General features: G+C 44.1%; 1 protein-coding gene across 1 annotated transcript; it reads left to right on the top strand.

The window, feature by feature from the left end:
- Positions 1 to 248: 248 nt before the first annotated feature.
- On the top strand, positions 249 to 16,786 carry LOC117351064. Its single transcript, XM_033925769.1, has 7 exons — positions 249 to 267; positions 4,775 to 4,822; positions 8,805 to 8,864; positions 9,928 to 10,079; positions 14,049 to 14,187; positions 15,077 to 15,211; positions 15,482 to 16,786. Exons 2-7 carry the CDS (start codon positions 4,785 to 4,787, stop codon positions 15,690 to 15,692), a joined length of 735 nt encoding a protein of 244 aa, XP_033781660.1. The 5' UTR covers positions 249 to 267; positions 4,775 to 4,784; the 3' UTR covers positions 15,693 to 16,786.
- Positions 16,787 to 21,313: the final 4,527 nt, after the last annotated feature.

Genomic DNA, 21,313 nt, shown 5'->3' with positions numbered 1-21,313 from the left:
GAGGGACCTTATGTGTCTCTGCAGATGCATCAGTGAGGAGTGGCCTTAAACAACCTTGGCCAATCAGCCTTAGGCCCCTTCCTGGTGCATCCCAGGATGCACCAGGGAGGGGAAAGCCCTCCATTTTGAAGAGGCGGGCCTGCTGGCCAGAGGGAATAGGCATCCCTCTGGCTATCCATCTAAGTAAGGTAAGAGGCAGGGGTCGAGGGGGATTGCATGGTAGCGGGACAGAGGGAGCATCTCTACCCCTGTCAAGGGGATATTGGGGTGTGTTGCTTGGCAGCAGGAGAGAGTTGCTTTGCGGTGGGAGAGAGGGCATCTCTCCCGCTGCTGAGGGGATGTTGGGGGGGGGTGTTGCTTGGTGGTGGGAGAGAGTGGGCATTTTTCCCGCTGCTGGGGGGGCCTATAGTACATAAGCTCAAAAAGTGTGCTTTTACCACTCCCACAAAAAAAAGACTATATGAGAATCATGTAATTTTTTTTTTCTCATTAGCCACAGTCAAAACACATGCCACAAGATGCACTTTTAACAGTGCTGGCACTACCAGTACCCCCAGACCAGTTGCTGATTTTTTTCGCTAAAAGCCGACACCGCTCTTGGAGAATGACTCGGCAATGTTTATGAAACCACCGAAGTGCTCGTTTCAATATTCAAGAGCCCATTTGCATGGCAGTGTCAGAGACTGCTAGAAAGCTCACTGGAGACTGCGATAAGCCCTATCTGGAACCAGTTTAGCAACTGCATTAAAGGCAACCTTATGTTTTGAGAATCTGGCCCTGGCTCCTTATTCCTGCATGGATGTTCTAGTGGTGTAACCAGGACTCAAGTGGCCCTGGGCAGAAAAATCAGGATGGCCTCCCTATAACACCATCTCTCTAAACACCATGAGACCTTCAAGCAAGAGAACAGCTCATATGAATAAGCTCTCTTTTCCATCATTAAGAGGAATCGAGTCCACTCCTTTCTATACTTACTAACTGTGATATGGAATGGACGACCTCCTCAACTTAGATCTCTTCAGATCTTTCGCAAAACCTTAAACCACTATGTTTCATGGCTTTTTAGGCTATACCTCCAATAAAAGTTAATGGATCTTTCTTTGAGATCTAATTATGTCAACCGAATCAAGCTCCTATTTTTAGGAGATGTTTCAGTATATAAGACTAAGAATTAGATTAGATCTCTTCCAAGGTAGCAGGGATCAGGTGATGTGCCCAAATGCACAATGTACAGAAATACAGGAACTAGCCTGCAATATTGGAATAATTAGAGGAAGTTAGAAATCAAGAACTTGAGGCAGGGTTTATATTTAGACTTTGATTATGAGTACCTCATGCTTACCCCATGAATTAAGTGCAGAAGGCTGTGATCATGAATATGCCTGTAATTAGCAAGAGTGATTTTACCAAATTAGTGGTTTCTATAAGTCGAGTTTTCCTTTAACAAAGCTGGAGCTTATCCATATTTATAGTAAAAAAAAAAAACGCAGTCTCTGCCTCTTTGAGATTATCTCTGCTTATATTAACTCTCACATTGTATCACTTTGATCCCAGAATCTTCAACAGAATTTACAGGCACATAGCGTGGACTATAACCTGCCTATTGTATGGGAAATAATGTTCTAAATCCAGAGGCTGGAACGGATTAGGCTGACTCGAATGTATTGGATCACAAAGAACCATGACTGGGATATGTTTATACCATAAGAACATAAGAGTTTCCAGACTGAGACAGACCAAAGATCCGTCAAGCACAGGATCCTGTTTCCAAACGTGGCCAGCCCAGGACACAAGTACCTGGCAAGATCCCATAACCTTTCATACGCTTAGAGATTGGAGAAACTGGGTCTCTTTTCCCTGAAGAAGAGGAGACTTAGAGGGGATATGATAGAGACTTATAAGATCATGAAGGGCATAGAGAGAATGGAGAGGGACAGATTCTTCAAACTTTCAAAAAAATAAAAGAATAAGAGGACATTTGGAAAAGTTGAAAGGGGACAAATTCAAAACAAATGCTAGGAAGTTCTTCTTTACCCAACGTGTGGTGGACACCTGGAATGCGCTTCCAGAGGACGTAATAGGACAGAGTACGGTACTGGGGTTCAAGAAAGGATTGGACAATTTCCTGCTGGAAAAGGGGATAGAAGGGTATAAATAGAGGATTACTGCACAGGTCCTGGACCTGTTGGGCCGCTGCATGAGCGGACTGCTGGGCATGATGGACCTCAGGACTGACCCAGCGGAGGCATTGCTTATGTTCTTAAGAGTAAAACAGATTTTATGCTGCTTATTCTAGGAATAAATTTTCCCAAGTCCATCTTAATAATGGCTTATGGACTTTTCTTTAAGGAAATTGTCCAAACCTTTTTAAACCATGCTAAGCTAACTGCTTTTACCACATTCTCTGGTAAAGAATTGCAGAGTTTAGAGGCTATATCATCTATTTAGGAAGGACAGGGTAGGAAGAAAAAGTTGAAAAGTGGCCTTTATGTTAAAGATGTGGCTCCTTCACGTCACTGTGATACTGTGATGTTCAATTATGTGTTTTACAGGATTGTTTTGAATAGGCCGGTGTTGGGATTACAGTGATTCTTGGATTTAATAATGAAAACTCAGGGAGGTGGAAAGTTAAATGAGGGGCACATGGCTAAAGATTTGCTTAGGACACCTAATACCTTTGCAGACCCTTAGAACTGGTGTTAGAGCAGAAGACAGGTGGCACTGTGACCAGCAGCAGGTTGTCCTGAGTTGGGAAACACTGGAATGTGGCTTCTTCCTTATCTCCCCTCTCCTTACCCTTTCCCTGTGCCCTCTCTTCCTCTCATCTTTCTCACCTGCTTCTTTCCTCCCTCTCCAGCTGCAATAAGAGACATAATATCTTCATTTTCTCTAAATCTTGTGCTGAGCAGGGATGGTATGCATCTATGAAAGAATGGAAGACATGTCTTTGGCAGCAGGCTGGCTAATCTACTGAAGAGGGCTTTAAACTAGAAGTGATGGGGCAGGGTGTTCAAAGCCCCTAGTTGAGCATAAGTAAATCACCGAATACTTCTACACAGATGGGAAAAGGGGGCAGTGCCTGGAAAGCAGTAAATACTAATGCTCAAAGTATGGGTAACAAGATTCTGGATCTAGAAGCTGTGTTGGAAGAAGAGGAATTGGATATAGTGGTGTTGACAGAGATGTGGTTCACAGAGAATCATGACTAGGATGTAGTTATACCGAGCTATAATCTGTTCAAGAAAGACAGGGTAGGAAGAAGAAGAGGGGGGGAGCAGCGTTATATGTTAAAGATCATATTAAAGCCACACAGTTGTAGGACCTGCAGGGCAATGAAAGAGGCATTATGGATCAATTTGGAAAGAGGAAATGGTGAATATATTTACATTGGTGTGATATACAGGCCTCCTTCACAGACGGAAGAAGTAGATAGAGATTTAATAATAGACATTCAGAATATATCTAAAAAGGGAGAAGTCTTGCTAATAGGTGATTTTTAACATCATGGATGTTGATTGGGGTATCTCTATTGCCGGGTCTTCTAGAAGTTTAGAGGGTGAAGAATTTATGTGCATGACAGAAGAGTGGCACTTAGTTGTGATTGTATGTGATGCTCTTAAGGTAGCCAAACAGGTTGAAAAGGTGACGGTGAAAGCTAGAAGGATGCTAGGTTGCATAGAAAAAGGTATGGCCAGTAGGAAAAAGGAGGTATTGATGCCCCTGTATAAGACACTGGTGAGACCTCATTTACAATATTGTGTACAATTCTGGAGGCTGCACCTTCAAAAAGATATAAAAAGGATGAAGTCGGTCCAGAGGAAGGCTACTAAAATGCTGTGTGGCCTTCGTAATAAGGCGTATGGGTACAGACTTAAAGATCTCAATCTGTATACTTTGGAGGAAAGGCGGGAGAGGGGAGATATGATAGAGACGTTTAAATACCTAATTAATGTAAATGCGCATGAGTCAAGTCTCTTTCATTTGAAAGGAAGCTCTGGAATGAGAGGGTATAGGATGGAGTTAAGAGGTAATCTAAGGAAATACTTTTTTACAGAAAGGGTGGAAGATGCTTGGAACAGTCTCCTGGTAGAGGTGGTGGAAACAAGAGACTGTGTCTGAATTCAAGAGGGCCTGGGATAGGTACGTGGGATCTCTCGGAGAGAGAAAGAGATAATGGTTACTGTGGATGAACAGACTGGATGGGCCATTTGGCCTTTATCTGCCATTAGGTTTCTATGTGTTCCTCCCCAGTGAACTCCCCCTTCCATTAAGGCACTTATACATGTGCATTATAGAATATATCTGAGCATGCTAATATTCTATAAATTTAAGCATGCAAATGTCACTTACAAGCAACCTGTGGCACACCAGCTTGGTTTCATGGTTTAGACCCAGACAGCTCGGTTTATTTGCAGTGTTTCCTCTCTGCTACATGGGCACTCTCTGAAATGCTGGAGAGCAAAGCAATGCCCAATGACTGACTGCAACTGGAGTACCAGTACATTTCAAGTAGATACATGAGTGAAATGGTGCGCATCGAGTTAGTCCAATAGAAAAAAAAGGGATCGCCGTATTTCCTTTCTTTCTACTAAGTAGATACATAACCTGGCCTTCAGGCCTAATTGCCCATATGGTGCCTGGGAGTTGGGGGGGGTGGGGTTGAAAACGAATCCCACTTCCAGGATTACAGTGTAGAATTTCCAAGGCATTGCTCTGTATGTTGTGTAGATCTGAAAAGCTCATGACCTAAAATGCCTCTGTTATTACCGTGCAGCACAGACAAGATGGAAGGAGAAAGTCAGACCAGTGGAAAGCTGCAATGGTAAGTCAAAATTCTGTCTAACGTAGTAAATGACGGCAGGTAAAGATCTGCCCATCAAAAATCCATGATTAAATGAACTTGTCTCTTCTTTGATATGTCTGGTCTTGTCCTAGGTTCCAACTGCTGAAGTTGCCATCTAAGCTCACTCCAGCCCATCCAACCATCCCGTTGTTTGTAGGATATCTACCGTAAAGTCGGGCTAGTAATGTCCTCATGTTTAGGGTTACTAGACGTCCAGAATTCCCAGGACGTGTCCTCCTTTTGAGGACATTTCCGGGGGTCCAGATGACTTTTCAAAGCACAACACTATTTTCTGGGTTATGAAAAGCTTTCCTTCAGGCAGGAGGACACCCGCTACTGCCCAGATACGACACAATGATATCACGTGCGTGTGCATGACGTCATTGCATCGCCTGCACGGATGTGCTGCCCGATAAGAACAGGCCAATGAAAAAATCACTCATAGGCAGCTCAGAAATAAATATTTCAAAGGCGTATCAACTAGTGATGAAACTAATGCTCAGAGACTCGAAGGCAATAAACAGGGGAAAACCCCAACATTACTGCCTCGCCACCTAATCATCGCATGTTCAAAGAACTTAGTTGATGTCAAAAAATGTCATGTTGTATTCTTTTATAACACTACTAGTCTTTAAGCCCGTTACATTAACGGGTGCTAGAATATATGTATGTATGTCTGTCTTTCTTTCTTTCTGTCTCACTCCCTGCCCTTGTGTCTTTCTTCTTTTCTTTCTGTCTCCCTCCCTCCTATTTGTCTTTCTTTCTATTTGTCTCTCTTTCTGCCCCCTATGCAGCATTTATCTCCCCTTGTCTACTTTCCTGTACAGTAGCCATATCAGCATTCCCTCCTCCTCCATTTCCTTGTGCATCAGCATTTCCCCCCTCCCTACTTCCCTGTGCAGCATTTTCCTATCTCGGGTGCTAGAATATATGTGTGTGTCTGTCTTTATTTCTTTCTCTCTGTCTCCTTAGCCACTTTTTCCTGTCCATTCTCCCTTCTTTTTACCTCCCCTGTGTCCACCACCACCCCTTCACTGCTCCCCTTATCCAGCAGCAGCCCTTCTCCCTTTGTTTTACCTCCCCCCTGTCCATCAATACCTCTTCCTGCTCCCCCTGTCCAACAATAGGCATCCCTTCCTTTTCCCCCCCTGTCCATCATCACCTCTTCCTGCTCCCTCTGTCCAGCAGTAGGTCTCCCTTCATTTCCACACCCCCCCCTCCGTCCATCAGCATCTCTTCCTGCTCCCCCTTTCCAGCAGTAGGCCTCCCTTCATTTTTCCCCCTGTCCATCAGCATCTCTTCCTGCTCCCCCTGTCCAGCAGTAGGCCTCCCTTCATTTTTTCCCCCTGTCCATCAGCACCTCTTCCTGCTCCCCCCTGTCCAGCATTAGGCCTCCCTTCATTTATCCCCCCTGTCCACCACCACCCATTCAAGCTCCCCTTATCCAGCAGCAGTCCTTCTCCCTTTGTTTTACCTCCCCCCCTGTCCATCAGCACCTCTTCCTGCTCCCTCTGTCCAGCAGTAGGCCTCCCTTCATTTCCCCCCCCTCTGTCCAGCAGCACCTCTTCCTGCTCCCCCTGTCCAACAATAGGCCTCCCTTCCTTTTCCCCCCCCCCATCCATCATCACCTCTTCCTGCTCCCATTCAAGCAGCCTGTGCAGCAGTCTTCAAACGCTGCTTCGGGTTCTTCTACTGCCCTGATTACTCTGCCACGTCCCTGATGACATCATCAGAGATGCGGCAGAGCAAATCAGGGCAGTAGAAGTGCCTGAAGCAGCGTGTGAAGACTGCTGCTTAAATCGCCGGGTAGGTAGTCAGGTCAGCGGCAAGGGAAGGGTGGTGAGCAGCAAAGGACTCCTCTGGTCTGTTGCGGAGGGTGGCTCGGCTCCATTTCTTGATTCGTTCTGGAGAGGGGGGGGGCAAATGCGCTGTGTTGGGGGGAAGGGTAGGCAGACGGGGGGACCGGGTTGCGCATTTTCACAGCTTCTGTGGTGCCTGAGCTGCAGGAGAGGGAGCGGGTTGTACGTGGCGGGGGAGACCCTGACTTCCCGAGCTGCAGCTTCTTCGTCGTTGAAAGTCGCCACCGCAGCTCCTCTCTCGATCCTGGTGCAGTTCGAGAGAGGAGCCAGTACCACGTGCACAGTGAGAGCCGGGGGTGAAGAAGGCCGGCGCAGCTGTGTAATTTTTTTTTTTTTTTATTTGAAAGCCGCTGCCGGGGCCTCGCATGCGCACTCGTATTTTCGTGACACATCAGGGAACACGTTTTTTTTAGTGCGCATGCGCGGCCTACCATTTTATTATATTAGATGTGCCTCACAGTTAATTCAATTCACTGTATTCACATATAATTGAGGACTCAGATGGCAAATTTATCTGTAGCTTGCAGGTTCCGACGTGCCATGTTTCGTTCCTGCTTCAGGGAACCGATAGTGCGATGCTATAAGGTTTATAACTTAGGCAGTGAAGTCTCAAATAGTCATCAGCAGATATGCTTCCTCCTTTCCTGCTGGTTACTATTTGAGAAGTCTGGTAACTTTTCAAGAAGTAAGAGAGGACCAGTAATCGTAATCATGTATTCTGAGCAGGGAGAAGCTCATGTAAAAGATGTCGGGGGTTACCGTTTATAATAAGAACTCTTAAAGAAAACAATATTTAACTTTAAAAAAATTCACATTAACAATAGCAAGTAATACAAGCGCTACAATGCTTCTGCATTTTGAAGCTTTTAAAGAAAACCTTTAGTTGATCTCCATTTTTTAATTTGGAGTACATTATAATTTTTATGTGCATTTTACTGCTTTTACGGTATTACTTGCTATTGTTAATGTGAATGTTTTTTAAGTTAAATATTGTTTTCTTAAGAGTTGTTATTATTGTATTAACAGTACCAACCCTTGACAACTTTTATGTGAGATTCCTCCCTGCTGAGAACAAATAATTTTATCCTGCTGAGAACAAATAATTTAATCCTTTTGATGTGTGATCTGCTCTTCTTAGTTTCCACGTTATGGAAGAAAACAGAGAAAGGCAGGTTTATTGCCAGCCTCAAGACTGTAAAATGAAAACCGCTTAAAGCCAGTGAATGCGCCTTTCTCAAATCAGGACCATTATTTTCCTCTTCGTGTGCATCCTAGTGCTCGGAACATGCAGTTGCAATAAAGTCTTAATGTCTCAGTATTTCGATCTGCACAATGGGGATATTTTATGAAGGACACTGCACACATGTGAAAAGTGTGAGCCAGACTTTACCTGATCATATGGAACTGATCCCACGGACGGAGTCTGGATGGTGTGACAGCAGGGTTGCGATGCACCTGTATAATAATAATTCATGAACAATACATTTACAAAATGCATTCAGCTTACATTGCAATTACATGGTCATTTCATCCTCCTAAAATAATGTTGAGAGCTCAATGAATTCACACAGTTGCCATCCCATTAAATAAAGTGCAATAACCACAGCTTAGAATGCTTATTAAACATGGCTCCCAAATAGTTAAAAAAAAAAAGCCTCCACAAATTGTAAACGGTCAGAACAGGTCCTCAGGGAGGGAATTCCAAAATTTTACCCCTGCCACAGACAACATTGCCGCTCTGGATTTAGCATACCAGACAGTTTTCTCTGAATATCTGTAAGACTGTCATTACAAAGTTTACAATTAAGTTGGACCAGGTGTAAAATTTGTGCATCTGCTTTTGTGAACCAGTAGGGCTGGATTCAGGGGCCTGTTTTATAAAAGCATCTATTTTGTCTTTATAAATAGAAACATATAGAAATAAAGCAAAACCATCAAGGAAATAAAAGGTGCTACCGTGTTTTAAATTTTAGGATTAGCTTTCAAACATAACCCCTTCTTCCTCGTAAAAAGAGGGGCCCCTGTGCAGCTTCCCACATTTGTGGTATCCTATTACAAAGCTAATCTCAATTGTGCTAACGCTATATGATCTTTCCATCTAGGGGAATTAAGAAGAAGATTGTCGGTCAAACTGCAGACTGGACAGAAAAGCAGCTGCGGAGGTACGCAGATATATGTACACAGAGGCACACAGGGAAAAATGCTTGCATTCCTGAATAAATTCATGCAAACCATTCTGAGTACCCCAGTTTGAAGAGGTTGGAAGTGGAGATTGGATAGTGCTGGGGACGGGGATTGAGACCAACTAGGATGGAGTTTGAGAGGAGTATGTTGGGGAGAGGAAACGAGGAACCAGGAATAGAATGAGGAATGGGAATAGAGAAAATATGGGGAATACACTTTAAGTTACACAAATTATTTGGAGCTGCCAGGCCAATGGTATCTGAAGGGAAACCCCTCTAAGCTGTGTAATTGAAGGAAGAACAACCTACCCCCACCCCAGCCCACTGTACTGTCTGCCAATATGGCCCCCTGCTAGAAAAATCATGAAGATACCTTCACTAGAGCATGTGTAATGGGATGTAAGGCTTGACTTCAGAGGAAGAGGATGGGACACTTTAAGGACCCAACTTCTTGCCTTGGCTTTGTGGGAGGCAAGGGAGGTGGAGGGCTATCATAAAAGGAGATGTAATTTTATGCTTATCTGGGGCTTTGATTTGGATTCTTTGCCTCCAAGAGGGTGTAGTCTTATTCTGAACGCCATGGCTTAATTGTTGACAGTTGGTCAGATGCCTCCCCATCTTAGGATGTGAACATCTCTCTAGGTACTGTAACCGGGGGGGGGGGGTGTTTGAGGGGTTTCTATCCTTGGTGGGACAGTTAGGGATGACTGGGTGCCCCAGGGTCATCAGGTCCAAGGCCCTGGATTTTTACCCCCTTTTGGAATTCCTTCTGTAAGATCTGCTTTGGTTATCCCTGCTTTATTGTGACTTGGTTGGGTTTGGAGGTGGGGAGATTTGGGGGAGCTCTGTTTTGATATTATTGCTTTGTTCATATTGTATCTGGCAGGTCTTTATTGTATTTTTTTGCTGTTCAGTTCTTTGAGTGTAATGTTATTGTTCTGTTTTCTTAATAAAAACTGTTTGAGCATAAGGCTTTGAAAGACAGTAGGCAAATGTCATTAACCCACATTAAATTTTGGGCTCCATATGTAATTTCATGTAGACATGAGGCTTTGAGACAAAGGAATTTTGAACGAGCTAAGAGTGTGATGGAGAAGCGAGCTGTGCTAAATCTGCAGAGACGAGAGCACTTCCAGAGTCTGCTGCGCTCCAAGATCAGTGGCAAGATTGCTCCTCAGTCGTCTTCTGTTCAAAGTAAGTGCAGCCAGGAAGTGACATCAGAAGGGAGCCAACAGCAAGTGGATGATGCTGCTTGTGCCGGTGAACATTTAAAGAGGTATGCAGGAGGAGGAGAGGCACCCCCCGTAAAGATGATGCCTGGGATGGTCTCCCCCCCTCCCCCTGCCCACCTTACTACACCTCTGGCTTCACCTCTATTTTAGATGCATTTATTGAATTTCTCTCCAGATGTCTGACTGCACATACAGGGGATGCAAAGAGAATTGTTTTACACTTACTCTCAGAAAAATAATGTTGATCAGAAAGGTGTGTAATTTAAAGGGCCATAAAACCAAACAGAGAAACTCCTTCATCTCCTCTTTACTGAAGTGGAAAATGGAGAAATGAAAGGCCCTGCTGTACAGACTTGTTTAAGGAAGGCTGCGGATTGTCACTTGCACAAAGGCTGCTCTCCCTCCAAACCACTGGCAGTATGTGTTATGTTAGCCAGATTCAGGGCCTGTATGTGTTCCCTGGGGCACATTTTCAGCAGGATCAGAAAGGAACAAATGGAGATTGTATGTTCAAGTCTTCACATGTTATTTTACCTGTTCGAAAAGCAGGTGCAAACGTCCGCAGCCCTTTTGTACTGCAGCAAGCTGAAGCCTGAAAATCTCTACAGCCTTCTTCTCTTTAAAAAGATGATGTAAAGTCTGTTGCCAGAACATATTTGTAGTCTGAAATCTACTTCCTCTAAGCGCCCCTCAAACTTACGCAATCCAGGGTCTCGATGCAGGTCTTTGTAGTGTATTTGGCCTGTTTCCTGAAAACAGGTTTATTTATTTGAGTCGATATAAGGACAGTTAGTTTAACGTACAACGCAACTGTCTAAACGGTTAAGGCACTGGAGATGCGTACAAACTGCTGACCGCCACCGGAGATATCCATAAAGCTAAACAGCCTTTTTGCTCACTGTCTGGATAGTCCATAGATTATTTATTTGCATCTCGCTTTATACAAAGCGGGTCACAGTAAATACATACACAATTATCAAAACATTGCAGGGACCAGCACTTAAAGTTACCATAAAGGACTCAATTCCCATACTTCCATTTTCCCACTGCCGACTTTGGGAGCCCAAATCGGACTTAGACGTCTGTTTTGATTATGCCCTTCCTATGGGCTTTAGTGACTCCTGTATAGAAGTGATAAGTGCTTTCATGTTAATTTTGCAAGTTCTGCATGCTAATGGAAAGATTAGCCCAAGATCTGCAAAAAAAAAAAAAGAAAAAGCCCTGAATACAGCCACTTTGAATCGGGACACAGAGCACCAAAAGGTCTCTACTAGTAAACAGGCCCCACAGCTATTCATTTCAATAGGTAGCAGATGCTGTGTGAAGCTCATAACAACTTTACAGACATAAACAATATATAACATTTAAGATAAAACACACAAATTCCTGATCCTCTCCCGGCCACTAATGAAACTTCATTCTATTTCTCTGCTCCGGAGACGAAAGAAGCCCAAATTTACTATGTACAGAGTCAAAACTCAGAAGTTATTCTATGACCGGTTGAAACCTTACTGTATGTGTAACTGCTGTAGAGCCTGGAATAGCTCAACGCTGCTTTTAAAAATCATGATCGGCCTTGATATCCGTAGCAGGAGGCCGAAAATAAATTTGGGATTGCACTATTTCCTAGTTTCCGACTGGAGGATGAAATTACTGACATCAATAGCAGTGATGTGGATTTCTTTTTACGTTTATTCTATATAATTAGATGCATTTCACTCTTTACTGGTACATATATTTCCCAAAATGTTCTTGACAGCCTATAATATCCGTCACCGCCAGTTTGCTCAAACTGCATTTTTCTAAATTTAAACTAACTGCTACTCTCCACCCCCACCTCAAGAAATCCCTTGCTTTTTTTTTTGTTTGTTTTACTTCAAACCCTGAACATTATAAACCAATTCTTAGTTTGTAATAGAATATCATGACTGGGTCTATGTACTACAAAGTATATCGTTTATCATTTATTTAACTTTATATACTGCCAGATCAATAGCAAGCTAACAAAGAGCAAGAAAAGAACTCAAAGATTTGATTTCAACAGTACTTAATATACTGCTAAAAATCAAAGTGGTTTACAATTCTAAAAAAATAAAAAAAAAAACCAAAGTAAAACCATCCACCAGATGTCAATACAACCTCTTCAGGCTTAACATGGGAGAAACCCTTTTGTACACTGAGAGGAGGCAGGATCTCATATATGTGTCTGACTGACACTGGGTTTGGATTTCATGCACTGTTTCTGTTTAAACATGTCTGGAAAGATAGAGCCAGAGATCTTGTCCCTACGGGCGTCTGTAACAACGGGCTGGAAGGCCTGAACTGGTTTTCGATCGAGACCTTCTAGAAAGTTATTTTGGAGAGGGGCTGGTAGTCTAAGGCAATGGTCAGAGCGACAGGGAAAAGGGGAGGGGAGTAGAGGCAGGTGAGGAAATAGTAGGATTGGCTTCCTGCTGAAAAACTTTAATTTGATTGGCCAGAGGCAAAGAAGCAGGGGGTCATGGGACAGGGTGTAAAGTTTGGGACCTCTGAGTCTCAGCACTTTTCTCTCGGAAGCGTCTTTCCCTCCCTTCTGCCCCTTATCAGTGAGATCAATTAAAGATGGCAAGGGGGCTCGAGCAGCAGCAGTAATCCCAAGCTACTGGGTATTGGGCTAATCAGGTGATGGGCAGCTGGCTGGCAGTAAGCTCAGGGAGCAGAGACCATTTGGTAGGGTTAACAGATTTTCCTTTTGGAAAATCTGGACCCCTAGCCCCGCTCCTAGGCCCGCCTAGTTCTGCCCATACCCACCTTAGCCCCCCTACCCCACCCCTGCTCATGCTTGGGCGCTACCTGATGATGTCACGCACGGACGTCCTTCCTGCCCGACACAGCTTTTCAAAACCTGGACATAGTGCTGGGTTTTGAAAAGCCGTCCATACCCCCAGACATGTCTGGGGAAATCCAGACATCTGGTAACCCTACTATTTGGGTCAGGGTGGTGGAAACAAGACACTGTGTCTGAATTCAAGAGGGCCTGGGATAGGCAGGTGGGATCTCTCAGAGAGAGAAAGAGATAATGGTTACTGCAGATGGGCAGACTGGATGGGCCATTTGGCCTTTATCTGCCGTCATGGTTCTATGTCAGGTGATATAATACAGATGTTTAAATACACATGAATCGAGTCTCTTTCATTTGAAAGGAAGCTCTGGAATGAGAGGGTATAGGATGGAGTTAAGAGGTGATAGGCTCTGGATTAATCCAAGGAAATACTTTTTTACAGAAAGAGTGGTAGATGTGTGGAACAGTCTCCCAGAAGAGGTGGTGGCGACAGAGACTGTGGGAGCTCATAAGGAGAGGAGGAGATAGTGGATGGGCCATTTGGCCTTTATCTGCCATCATATTTCTATGTTTCTACAGCTACTAGAAATGCAAATAGAGTGGGAGGCTGGGGAAACGATGTAGAGAAGCCCGTTGGAGCTCTGAACGTGAGCTTATCAGAAAGATTTGGAGCTACAGATTCACTTTTACTTCTAGTATTGAGTTTTCAATATACAAAACCTTCTCGCTCTAGCTGCTCCTTTCTGCTCTTACAGGGTTACCATATGGCTCCAGAAAAAGGAGGATGGATTGAGAAATCCAGGTTACTTTCAATGGAAGTAAAACCCGGATGTCTCAATCCGTCCTCCTTACATCTATTGTTTTCAACGGAAGTAAAACCCGGATGTCTCAATCCGTCCTCCTTACGTCTATTGTTTTCAACGGAAGTTAAACCCGGATGTCTCAATCCGTCCTCCTTATGTCTATTGTTTTCAACGGAAGTAAAACCCGGATGTCTGAATCCATCCTCTTTTCTCTGAAGCCATATGTTAACCCTATGATCTTATCTCCAGAAATGGTTCTCATGAAACTTCCCATTGCTTCTTCTAATGTTTCACCCTTTGTGTTCAGTCATTTTGAAGAAATATGACAACTTGCACCTTGATTCTCCTCATGAGAAAAGAGATTTCACTCCATTATGCACAGAAGTTCGTCCTCACAGTATGAAAGAGCTGTCAGCATATCAGCCCACACCAGACATTCCTTACAGGTAAGACAAACAGAAGTCGTCTGAGGGAGAGACTTTCAAATGACTTCTGCTTATTACAACATCGGTTACATGTATCATAGATATAGTAGTTTGATTAAGTTATGCAAATGAACCGTTGCCAAAACTGGAAGCTGCTGGCAGCTGGGAAGCCGGAGGTGTGGGAGCTCATAGTACATGCCACAAAGACTACAAGTGTATCAGAATTCAAAGCCAGCAGAAGCTGAGTCATAGGCCTGCCTTAAATGAACACAAGTGAACAGTGTGCACACAATCTCATCATCAAAACTTCCTTCCAACCCCAGCCATGAAACTACATAACTCTTATAGAGATATCTACTAAACTGGCCAAATCTCAATTCTGGTAGCACAGCTATGGGCTGTTTCAACTGAGATGTCGCCTTCTGATGTTGGGGCTGATTTTGAGGGGGGGGGGGGTCTGCTTGGAGCCCCAGCATCACAAGGGCCTCTTTGCCAAAATTGATTGATGCTACTGGCTGGGCCCACTCCTTAGCTTCGATCCGAGACCCTAGAGGGCATCTAACACTGGTCATGGTGTGATGGCTTCACTTTTGACAGTGTATTTAGCCCCAAGTTCACATCACTAAAAACCTTTCACTATTAGTGGAAATAGTGGTAGAGGAATTAATTTTGCCCATGAGAAGACTTGATCCGTGCAATCAGGGTGCCACTTTTGTCAGATTTCTGGGGTGCTTACACTGCACGAGAACAGGGTTCTGAGACCAAAAGTCTTTTTTTTTAAACTGAAAGGTTCCCGCCTCATAGTAGCACTGTCGTTACCTGCTGAGTTGAGTGATGTGGCCTCCTATCAGTTTCTAAACCGAGATCACCTGCCCATATCGCGATTCTATTTTTGTTTTTTTGGTCCAAGGTTATCTTGCAGATCTGCATCAGACAGTGTCTCGAGGAAGCAGGAGCCCAAACCACGGGACGATACTTGGATAGAAAAGCACAATGAGCAGAAGTGGGTGAAGCCCATAGGATCCATCCCTTCCAAGACACACAGGTATGTAGCTCTAATGATGCACAGAGGCCGCCTTTCAACAGCTAAACTCCATTATTGATATGATGTTAGTGTTTAGCAAATGTCCTTTCCAGTTCAGAAGCAGGCGTCGGCAGGAATGTCCATTAGAAGCAGACCAGCATTAGTTAACTTGTATTGCAACTTGACTTTTTGCACTGTACCATGCTAGCACCTACTTTCCATGTCTCCATCCTCTGAGCACTACCCACAACCTTTATCTCTATGTCCTCGTTCCTGTTTTTTTCTCTGCAGACAGTTTGTTCTAGTGCAATTCAGACCTTCCCGTCCAGAAGTGCCTAAACCTACCCCATTCGAGAGGAGGCTACTGGAAGCCCGTTTTCCAAATTATGAAGCTTGGTATGGCCGGAAATGGCAAGCTTCTCAAGTGCAGAAGCCAAGAGAAATTCGGGGATGGCATACTAGCTCACCTGCAGATGAAAATGCTCCGGGATACCCAGTCTAAATTCTGCGCCTTTGCCTCTTGGTTTGTTTTCCTGCAGACATGTCCCCTGGATGCTGCTGTACAGAATAGTGTAAAAATGCTTAAACTCATTAATAAAACTAGAGTGTTAGGGAGCTAAGGCGCTCCCAGCATTGATGAAATGGCCATGTGTTGCTATAAGTGATCCTCTAAACGTAAGAACATGAGAATAGCCTTATTGGGTCACACCAAGGGTTCATCTAGCCCAGTAGCCCGTCCTCAGGGTGGCCAGTCTAGGTCACTAGTACCTGGAAACCCCCCCCAAATAATAGTAACATTCCATTCAGAATCCTAAAGATTCCAGAATCTCAAAGAGTAACAAAAGATTCTGGAACCCCAAATAGTAGCAACATTCCCTGCGAAGGTGGGACAGGTGGGGGGACCTTCTAACCATTTTGCATAATAGTGATGTTGTCTACTGTTTCTGAATTGTGTATGCCGAGTTGGAATCCGCCTAGAAATGTTTTGATAGAGCGGAATAGAAATAAATAATAGGCTAAACTAGCACTAACTTTCAACAAAACCTTAGGTGACTTCCTAGTTGCCTAGTATTGGACCAGCCCCATCAGTATTTCACTAGCTCAGTGACCAAGGCAGGTTACATGGAGACACATAACCACAGATCCCAGAGGTGAGACCACTCCCTCCAGCCTTGTTCAGTTCTCAATGTTTCCATTGTCCCGGACAAGGGAGCTTAGTCTGGTGTCTGTAGGAGGAAACTGTTAAGCTGCCCCCTGCCCTAATGCAACCTCATGAGCTAAGCCATCGCAAACTTTCCTACTGAAGAATGAAGTGGGATTGTCTTGGAATTTGTTTTGTTACATCAGCTGAAAATTCACTTGATCTGGAAGTTGTGAGGCGTACTGTAGATCTCTGCTAGGAAAACCTTACTGGTCTCCCAAGAGCAATATTTCCAAATGGGTTCCCTAAGCCAGGGAATGTGGATATGGTCTCAGGCACAGAGGCACTAAAAAATGGTCATTAAAGACCATGTGGGTCACTGTGGGCTGATTTTTTTTGTCCGATTTACGAACGGCGATCGATGCTCAAATGGCTTCCCATGCAAATGAGTTTCTTGGAGGTCTGTCTTAATCCCACCTCACCAGTCATTGGAAAACTGACTCTGACACATGCGCAGTGCCAGTAGGGGAATCCCGAACAGCTGGGCTGCAGGAGAAGCCCCGAAGCAGCCTCCTGATGCTCAGCTCTTTGGGGCAGGAAGCCTTTATTCATTTTTTTAATGGACACAGATGTGCATGTGTTACCCATGCACAATATCTGTCCCCATAAAAAAAAAAAAGTTGTGTCAGCCCCCTCATGATGGCAACCCCCCCCCCCCCCCAATGATGGCCCTGAACTTTAAAAAATAAAATCTGCATGAAGGAAACCCACTCCCTCCTGCCTTGGCCTATCCAGCTCCCCCCATTTCTTATAAGAAGAGACAGCAAGAGGGATGCCTCTCCAAAATGGTAGGCCTTCCCCGTCCCGGTGTATCCTGGGCTGCCCCTGGAGGGGCCTAAGGTCCAGATAGTTTCAAATGCCTAAGGCCCCACCCAGGGGAGAGGCCTTAGGTGTCTGAGCCAGTTAGGACCTTAGGTTCCTCCCAGTGTATCCCAGGATGCACCAAGCAGAGGGGCTTAAGTCCCTGATTGGCTTGTGACCTGAATTGGCCACAATTAGAACAGGATACTGGGCTTGATGGACCTTATATTCCTATTTTAGTACAGAGTCCTACCGCATAAAATGGGACCTGTGCCAAACTAGCACATCTTAACAGTAGCCCATGTTGATAATTTCCCCCCTATAAGATAGAATCCTGTTATGAATTGTTTAGTAATACAGCAGCCATGTGTTCCACATCACAATATTCCTTTTTTTGAATTGTTAAAGCACAAGGCTGATGCCCCTGCTAGGCTAACTGGCTACCCACTGACTGCAGTGAAAAAACTGTACCCAGGCCTCCTCTTAGCTGCTCATCAAGCCATCAAACTGGTGCCCACCGCTAGGATTTTGTAGACATAAGACACACAGCAAAGCTTCCAGGAATGCTCCGAAGGCCTGAGCAGCTGCTGCAGACCTTCTCCTGCTCTCCCCCTCCCTCCCACAGGAAAGTAATTAGAGGACATGGCTGCGGTTTGATTTCTAGAAGAGAGGCGTGGGCCTTGCAAGCTCTGGGCTGCTCATATGTTGCCACCAAAAATAGAAAGAAAAATGGTAGGTTTCCAATAGCCAAAGCAATTGCTCAGGGTTTGTCCAACGAAGCAAAGCTTGGTCAGTCTGGTAATGCATCAGTTTTAGTCTTAACCACAGTCGGATTCCTAAATAGCATGACACCATCAGTTTCTGTCTGATGAATCATCCTACACATGAATTCAGTCCTTTTTCACTCCAAGAAATGGAAATCTGGAGATATATTTCCTAATGTTCTTGAAAGCAAGCTGATAAACCGAAGTAAAGCATTTCCAAGGGCTTCCTGTACTGGAGCAGGAACTCGGAGAAACATGAGGCATTTCTACAGTTCAAAGGGGATTCTTGTGAATTTACTACTGCTACTACTTACCATTTCTGTAGCACTGCCAGACATATGCAATGCATGTAACAGACAATCCCTGCTCAATAGAACTTACAATCCAATCAAATCAGAAACAGGACAAATAGGGGTTAGGGAACTTCTCATAGAGGGACTGATAAAACTGACCTAGAAGTGGCTCCTCGGTATCTCTCCCTGTACCCCACCCTGGAACTCCATGCTTTGGGTGAGTTTCTCGTCTGTACCCTTCTCCTCTACTGCCAACTTCCGACTCCGCCCCTTCTGCCTTGCTGCACCATATGCCTGGAACAACCTGCCTGAATCAGTAGGCCAGGCTCCAGGTCTGGTAGCATTCAAATCCAGGCTGAAAGCTATGTTTAGGCCCTAACCCTTCCAACTTGTAATACATTCTGTTTCTCTTCCCTCTATAGCTCCTCCCCTCTCTACCTCTTCATCCCTTTATACAGTTGTTCCCTTCACGAGCAGCATATATTGATTCACTTTTTGTCCTGTGATCTGTGTGTCTGTCACAATTAGATTGTAAGTTCTATCGAGCAGGGACCGGCTCTTGCGTATTTAATGTACAGCACTGCATGCATCTGGTAGCACTATAGAAATAACAAAGGGTAGTAATAGTAAGGAGTTAAAAGAAGCCTTGAAAAAGTGGGCTTTTAGCCTAGATTTGAATACAGCCAGAGATGGCGCTTGACGGACTGACTCAGGCAGTCTGTTCAAGGCATATGGTGTACAGTTTATGGGCTTATATCCCGCTTTATATAAAGCGGGTTCCAGAAAGTACTTACATAATACAGTAAAACTTTGGTTTGCAAGCATAATTAGTTCCGATAACACGTGTATATCGAAGCGAATTTCCCCATAAGAAATAATGGAAGCTCCACAACCCAAAAACTTTAATACAAAATACTGTATGTACTTGTAAGGCCTTGCTTGTTTATCAAGTTAAAATTTAATAAAATTTTTTGCTTGTCTTGCAAAACACTTGCATACCAAGTTACTTGCAATCCAAGGTTTTACCGTATTATCACATCACATACAATATAAACAAATCAAACAAAACATATTGGCGGCCAGCGCTTACACTTATCATAAAACTTCAGTTCCCATATTTCATCTTACAAAACAAATACTTTTTCAGTAATTTCTTAAAATTGTGCAAATTTCCCTGTTCCCGGACACATAGAGGAATCTCATTCCATGCCTGCGGGCCTCTATGGTGCAGCAAGATAGAAGGGACGTAGTCTGGAGTTGGCAGTAGAGGAAAAGGGTACAGATAAAATACACTTCCTTAGTGAATAAGGAGTATAGGGAGAGTGTGTGGCGCAGTGGTTATAGCTAAAGCCTCAGCAGCATGGGGTTGTGGATTCAAACCCACGCTGCTCCTTGTAGAAAATTGAATAAATAGCATAATAGAGGAGAGATACTGAGGCACTGCAGAATGAAACGAGAGCAGTTTGAACTGTATGTGGACATAGATAGGGAGCCCATGAAGTGACTGGAGGAGAGGGGGGTAATGTTCAGCTTCAGATCCTAAATCAGTGGTTCCCAGACGTGGGCCTAGAGACTCCAGGTAGGTTTTCAGGATATCTACATGCAAATCTTTCTCATGAATATTCACAGTGGATATGCTGAAAGCAATCACTGCCCTACATAAAATGAGAAGTGCGTCACGTGTCCTGCTATGGGCCAGCTCAGTACTGCTGCCTTTTCCCTGCAGAGCTGATCCGCTCTAATTACTATTTTGAAATCCATCTATTGCTTCTAATTTATTTGCTGCTTTGCTTGTCTGGCTTTTCACTTCTTTTTCCAAGACATCATTTCTGACCCGGCCTCCTCAGGCTTATTTGTACCAGAAAGATAGGATTTCCTCGAGGCTCCTACAGCCATCCAAAATGAAAGCAGCTGGTTCTATTCTGAAACTCCAGTGTCGGCTGCTCTGCTCAAATCTGTCTCATGAGAATAACGTAATACCGGAGGCTGCACAGGATCGGGCCAGCTGGACTGAGCTCAGGAGGAATTTCTTCAAATAGCAGAACCCATTTCATCTTTCTCTTGCTCTGGACTTTTCCTTTTATGTTAACTTTGTACAAGCAAAATGTCGCCAAACCTTTTTTTTTTGTAACTGGAAGTGGAAGATGCTGATGCATGAAAGTCCTGTAACTGTGATCTGGAAGATGAGTTAAATTCGTTTGGCACTAGACAGTGGAGGAATGAAATGAGTCTGGAGTTGTGGTTACAACAAGGAATTGGAGAAGTGAAGCACAACTAGGACAGGGCCACATTGAGGGATCAAAGGAAAACAGAGAAAGGGGGGAGGGTGAAAGACCTTTAAGGCAGTTTGCTTGGATTTGATTCTGCTCCATTGTTCTTACAGCTCAGGCAGAACTTTGACCAGTCATTACAGACCGCAGCCGGGGGCCACACACCTGCAATCCTGGGCCTTAAATCTGACCACCAGGTGTCGCCATTGCACAATGACTCCGACTCCCTGATGCTGCTGTAGCTTCTTCAAGTCCTGCTCGTGCCAAAACCATTTTGCGTGGCAGCTTAGCCCTTGTTCTTGAGCCTCCAAATATTTTAGGCCTGCACAGTTTTAAACTAAGATAGCATTTGTCCGGGATTTAATTTCCTGTAACTTCTGCTAAGTGAACATTTCCACAGGAACTAATTAAACATGATCAAAATATCCCACATGAACTGTTTTTGCTTTCAGGAGCTATGTTTAAAAACCTGGCAGGTGCTCCACAAGTCTCTTAGCACTTTATTTTTTTTCAACGGTTTTGCTGTGGGATGTTTTCTCCTTCTTCAAGGTGCAGGAATGTACTTTCGGCAGAAATAAAATGCTTTATTGTGCAAGCAAGCTACCCTGCTGGATTCTTTCATTTATGTCTTTACTTTAATTTTTTTACTAATACCCCCCCAAAAAAAAAATCCCCACAAAATCTGCCTCCATCCTCTGGAATTCTAATTTTCAGCTGGAGGAAAGATGGGTCGTTATGTATTTCTTCCCACCAATATATCCAGGATACAATAGTGGAAGCCCAGCTGTCCAAAG

Source organism: Geotrypetes seraphini, chromosome 17 (genome assembly GCF_902459505.1).
Source record: "Geotrypetes seraphini chromosome 17, aGeoSer1.1, whole genome shotgun sequence".
In the NCBI taxonomy this organism is placed as follows: domain Eukaryota; kingdom Metazoa; phylum Chordata; class Amphibia; order Gymnophiona; family Dermophiidae; genus Geotrypetes; species Geotrypetes seraphini.
This window is presented reverse-complemented; position numbering and strand designations above follow the sequence as displayed.

What these genes read in the sequence shown, in the direction of transcription:
- LOC117351064 (XM_033925769.1), top strand. Translation starts at nt 4,785, where the DNA reads ATGGAAGGAGAAAGTCAGACCAGTGGAAAGCTGCAATG. An exon ending in ACAGAAAAGCAGCTGCGGAG is followed by an intron (nt 8,865 to 9,927) that starts GTACGCAGATAT and finishes AATTTCATGTAG; the next exon opens with ACATGAGGCTTTGAGACAAA. An exon ending in ACACCAGACATTCCTTACAG is followed by an intron (nt 14,188 to 15,076) that starts GTAAGACAAACA and finishes TTTTGGTCCAAG; the next exon opens with GTTATCTTGCAGATCTGCAT.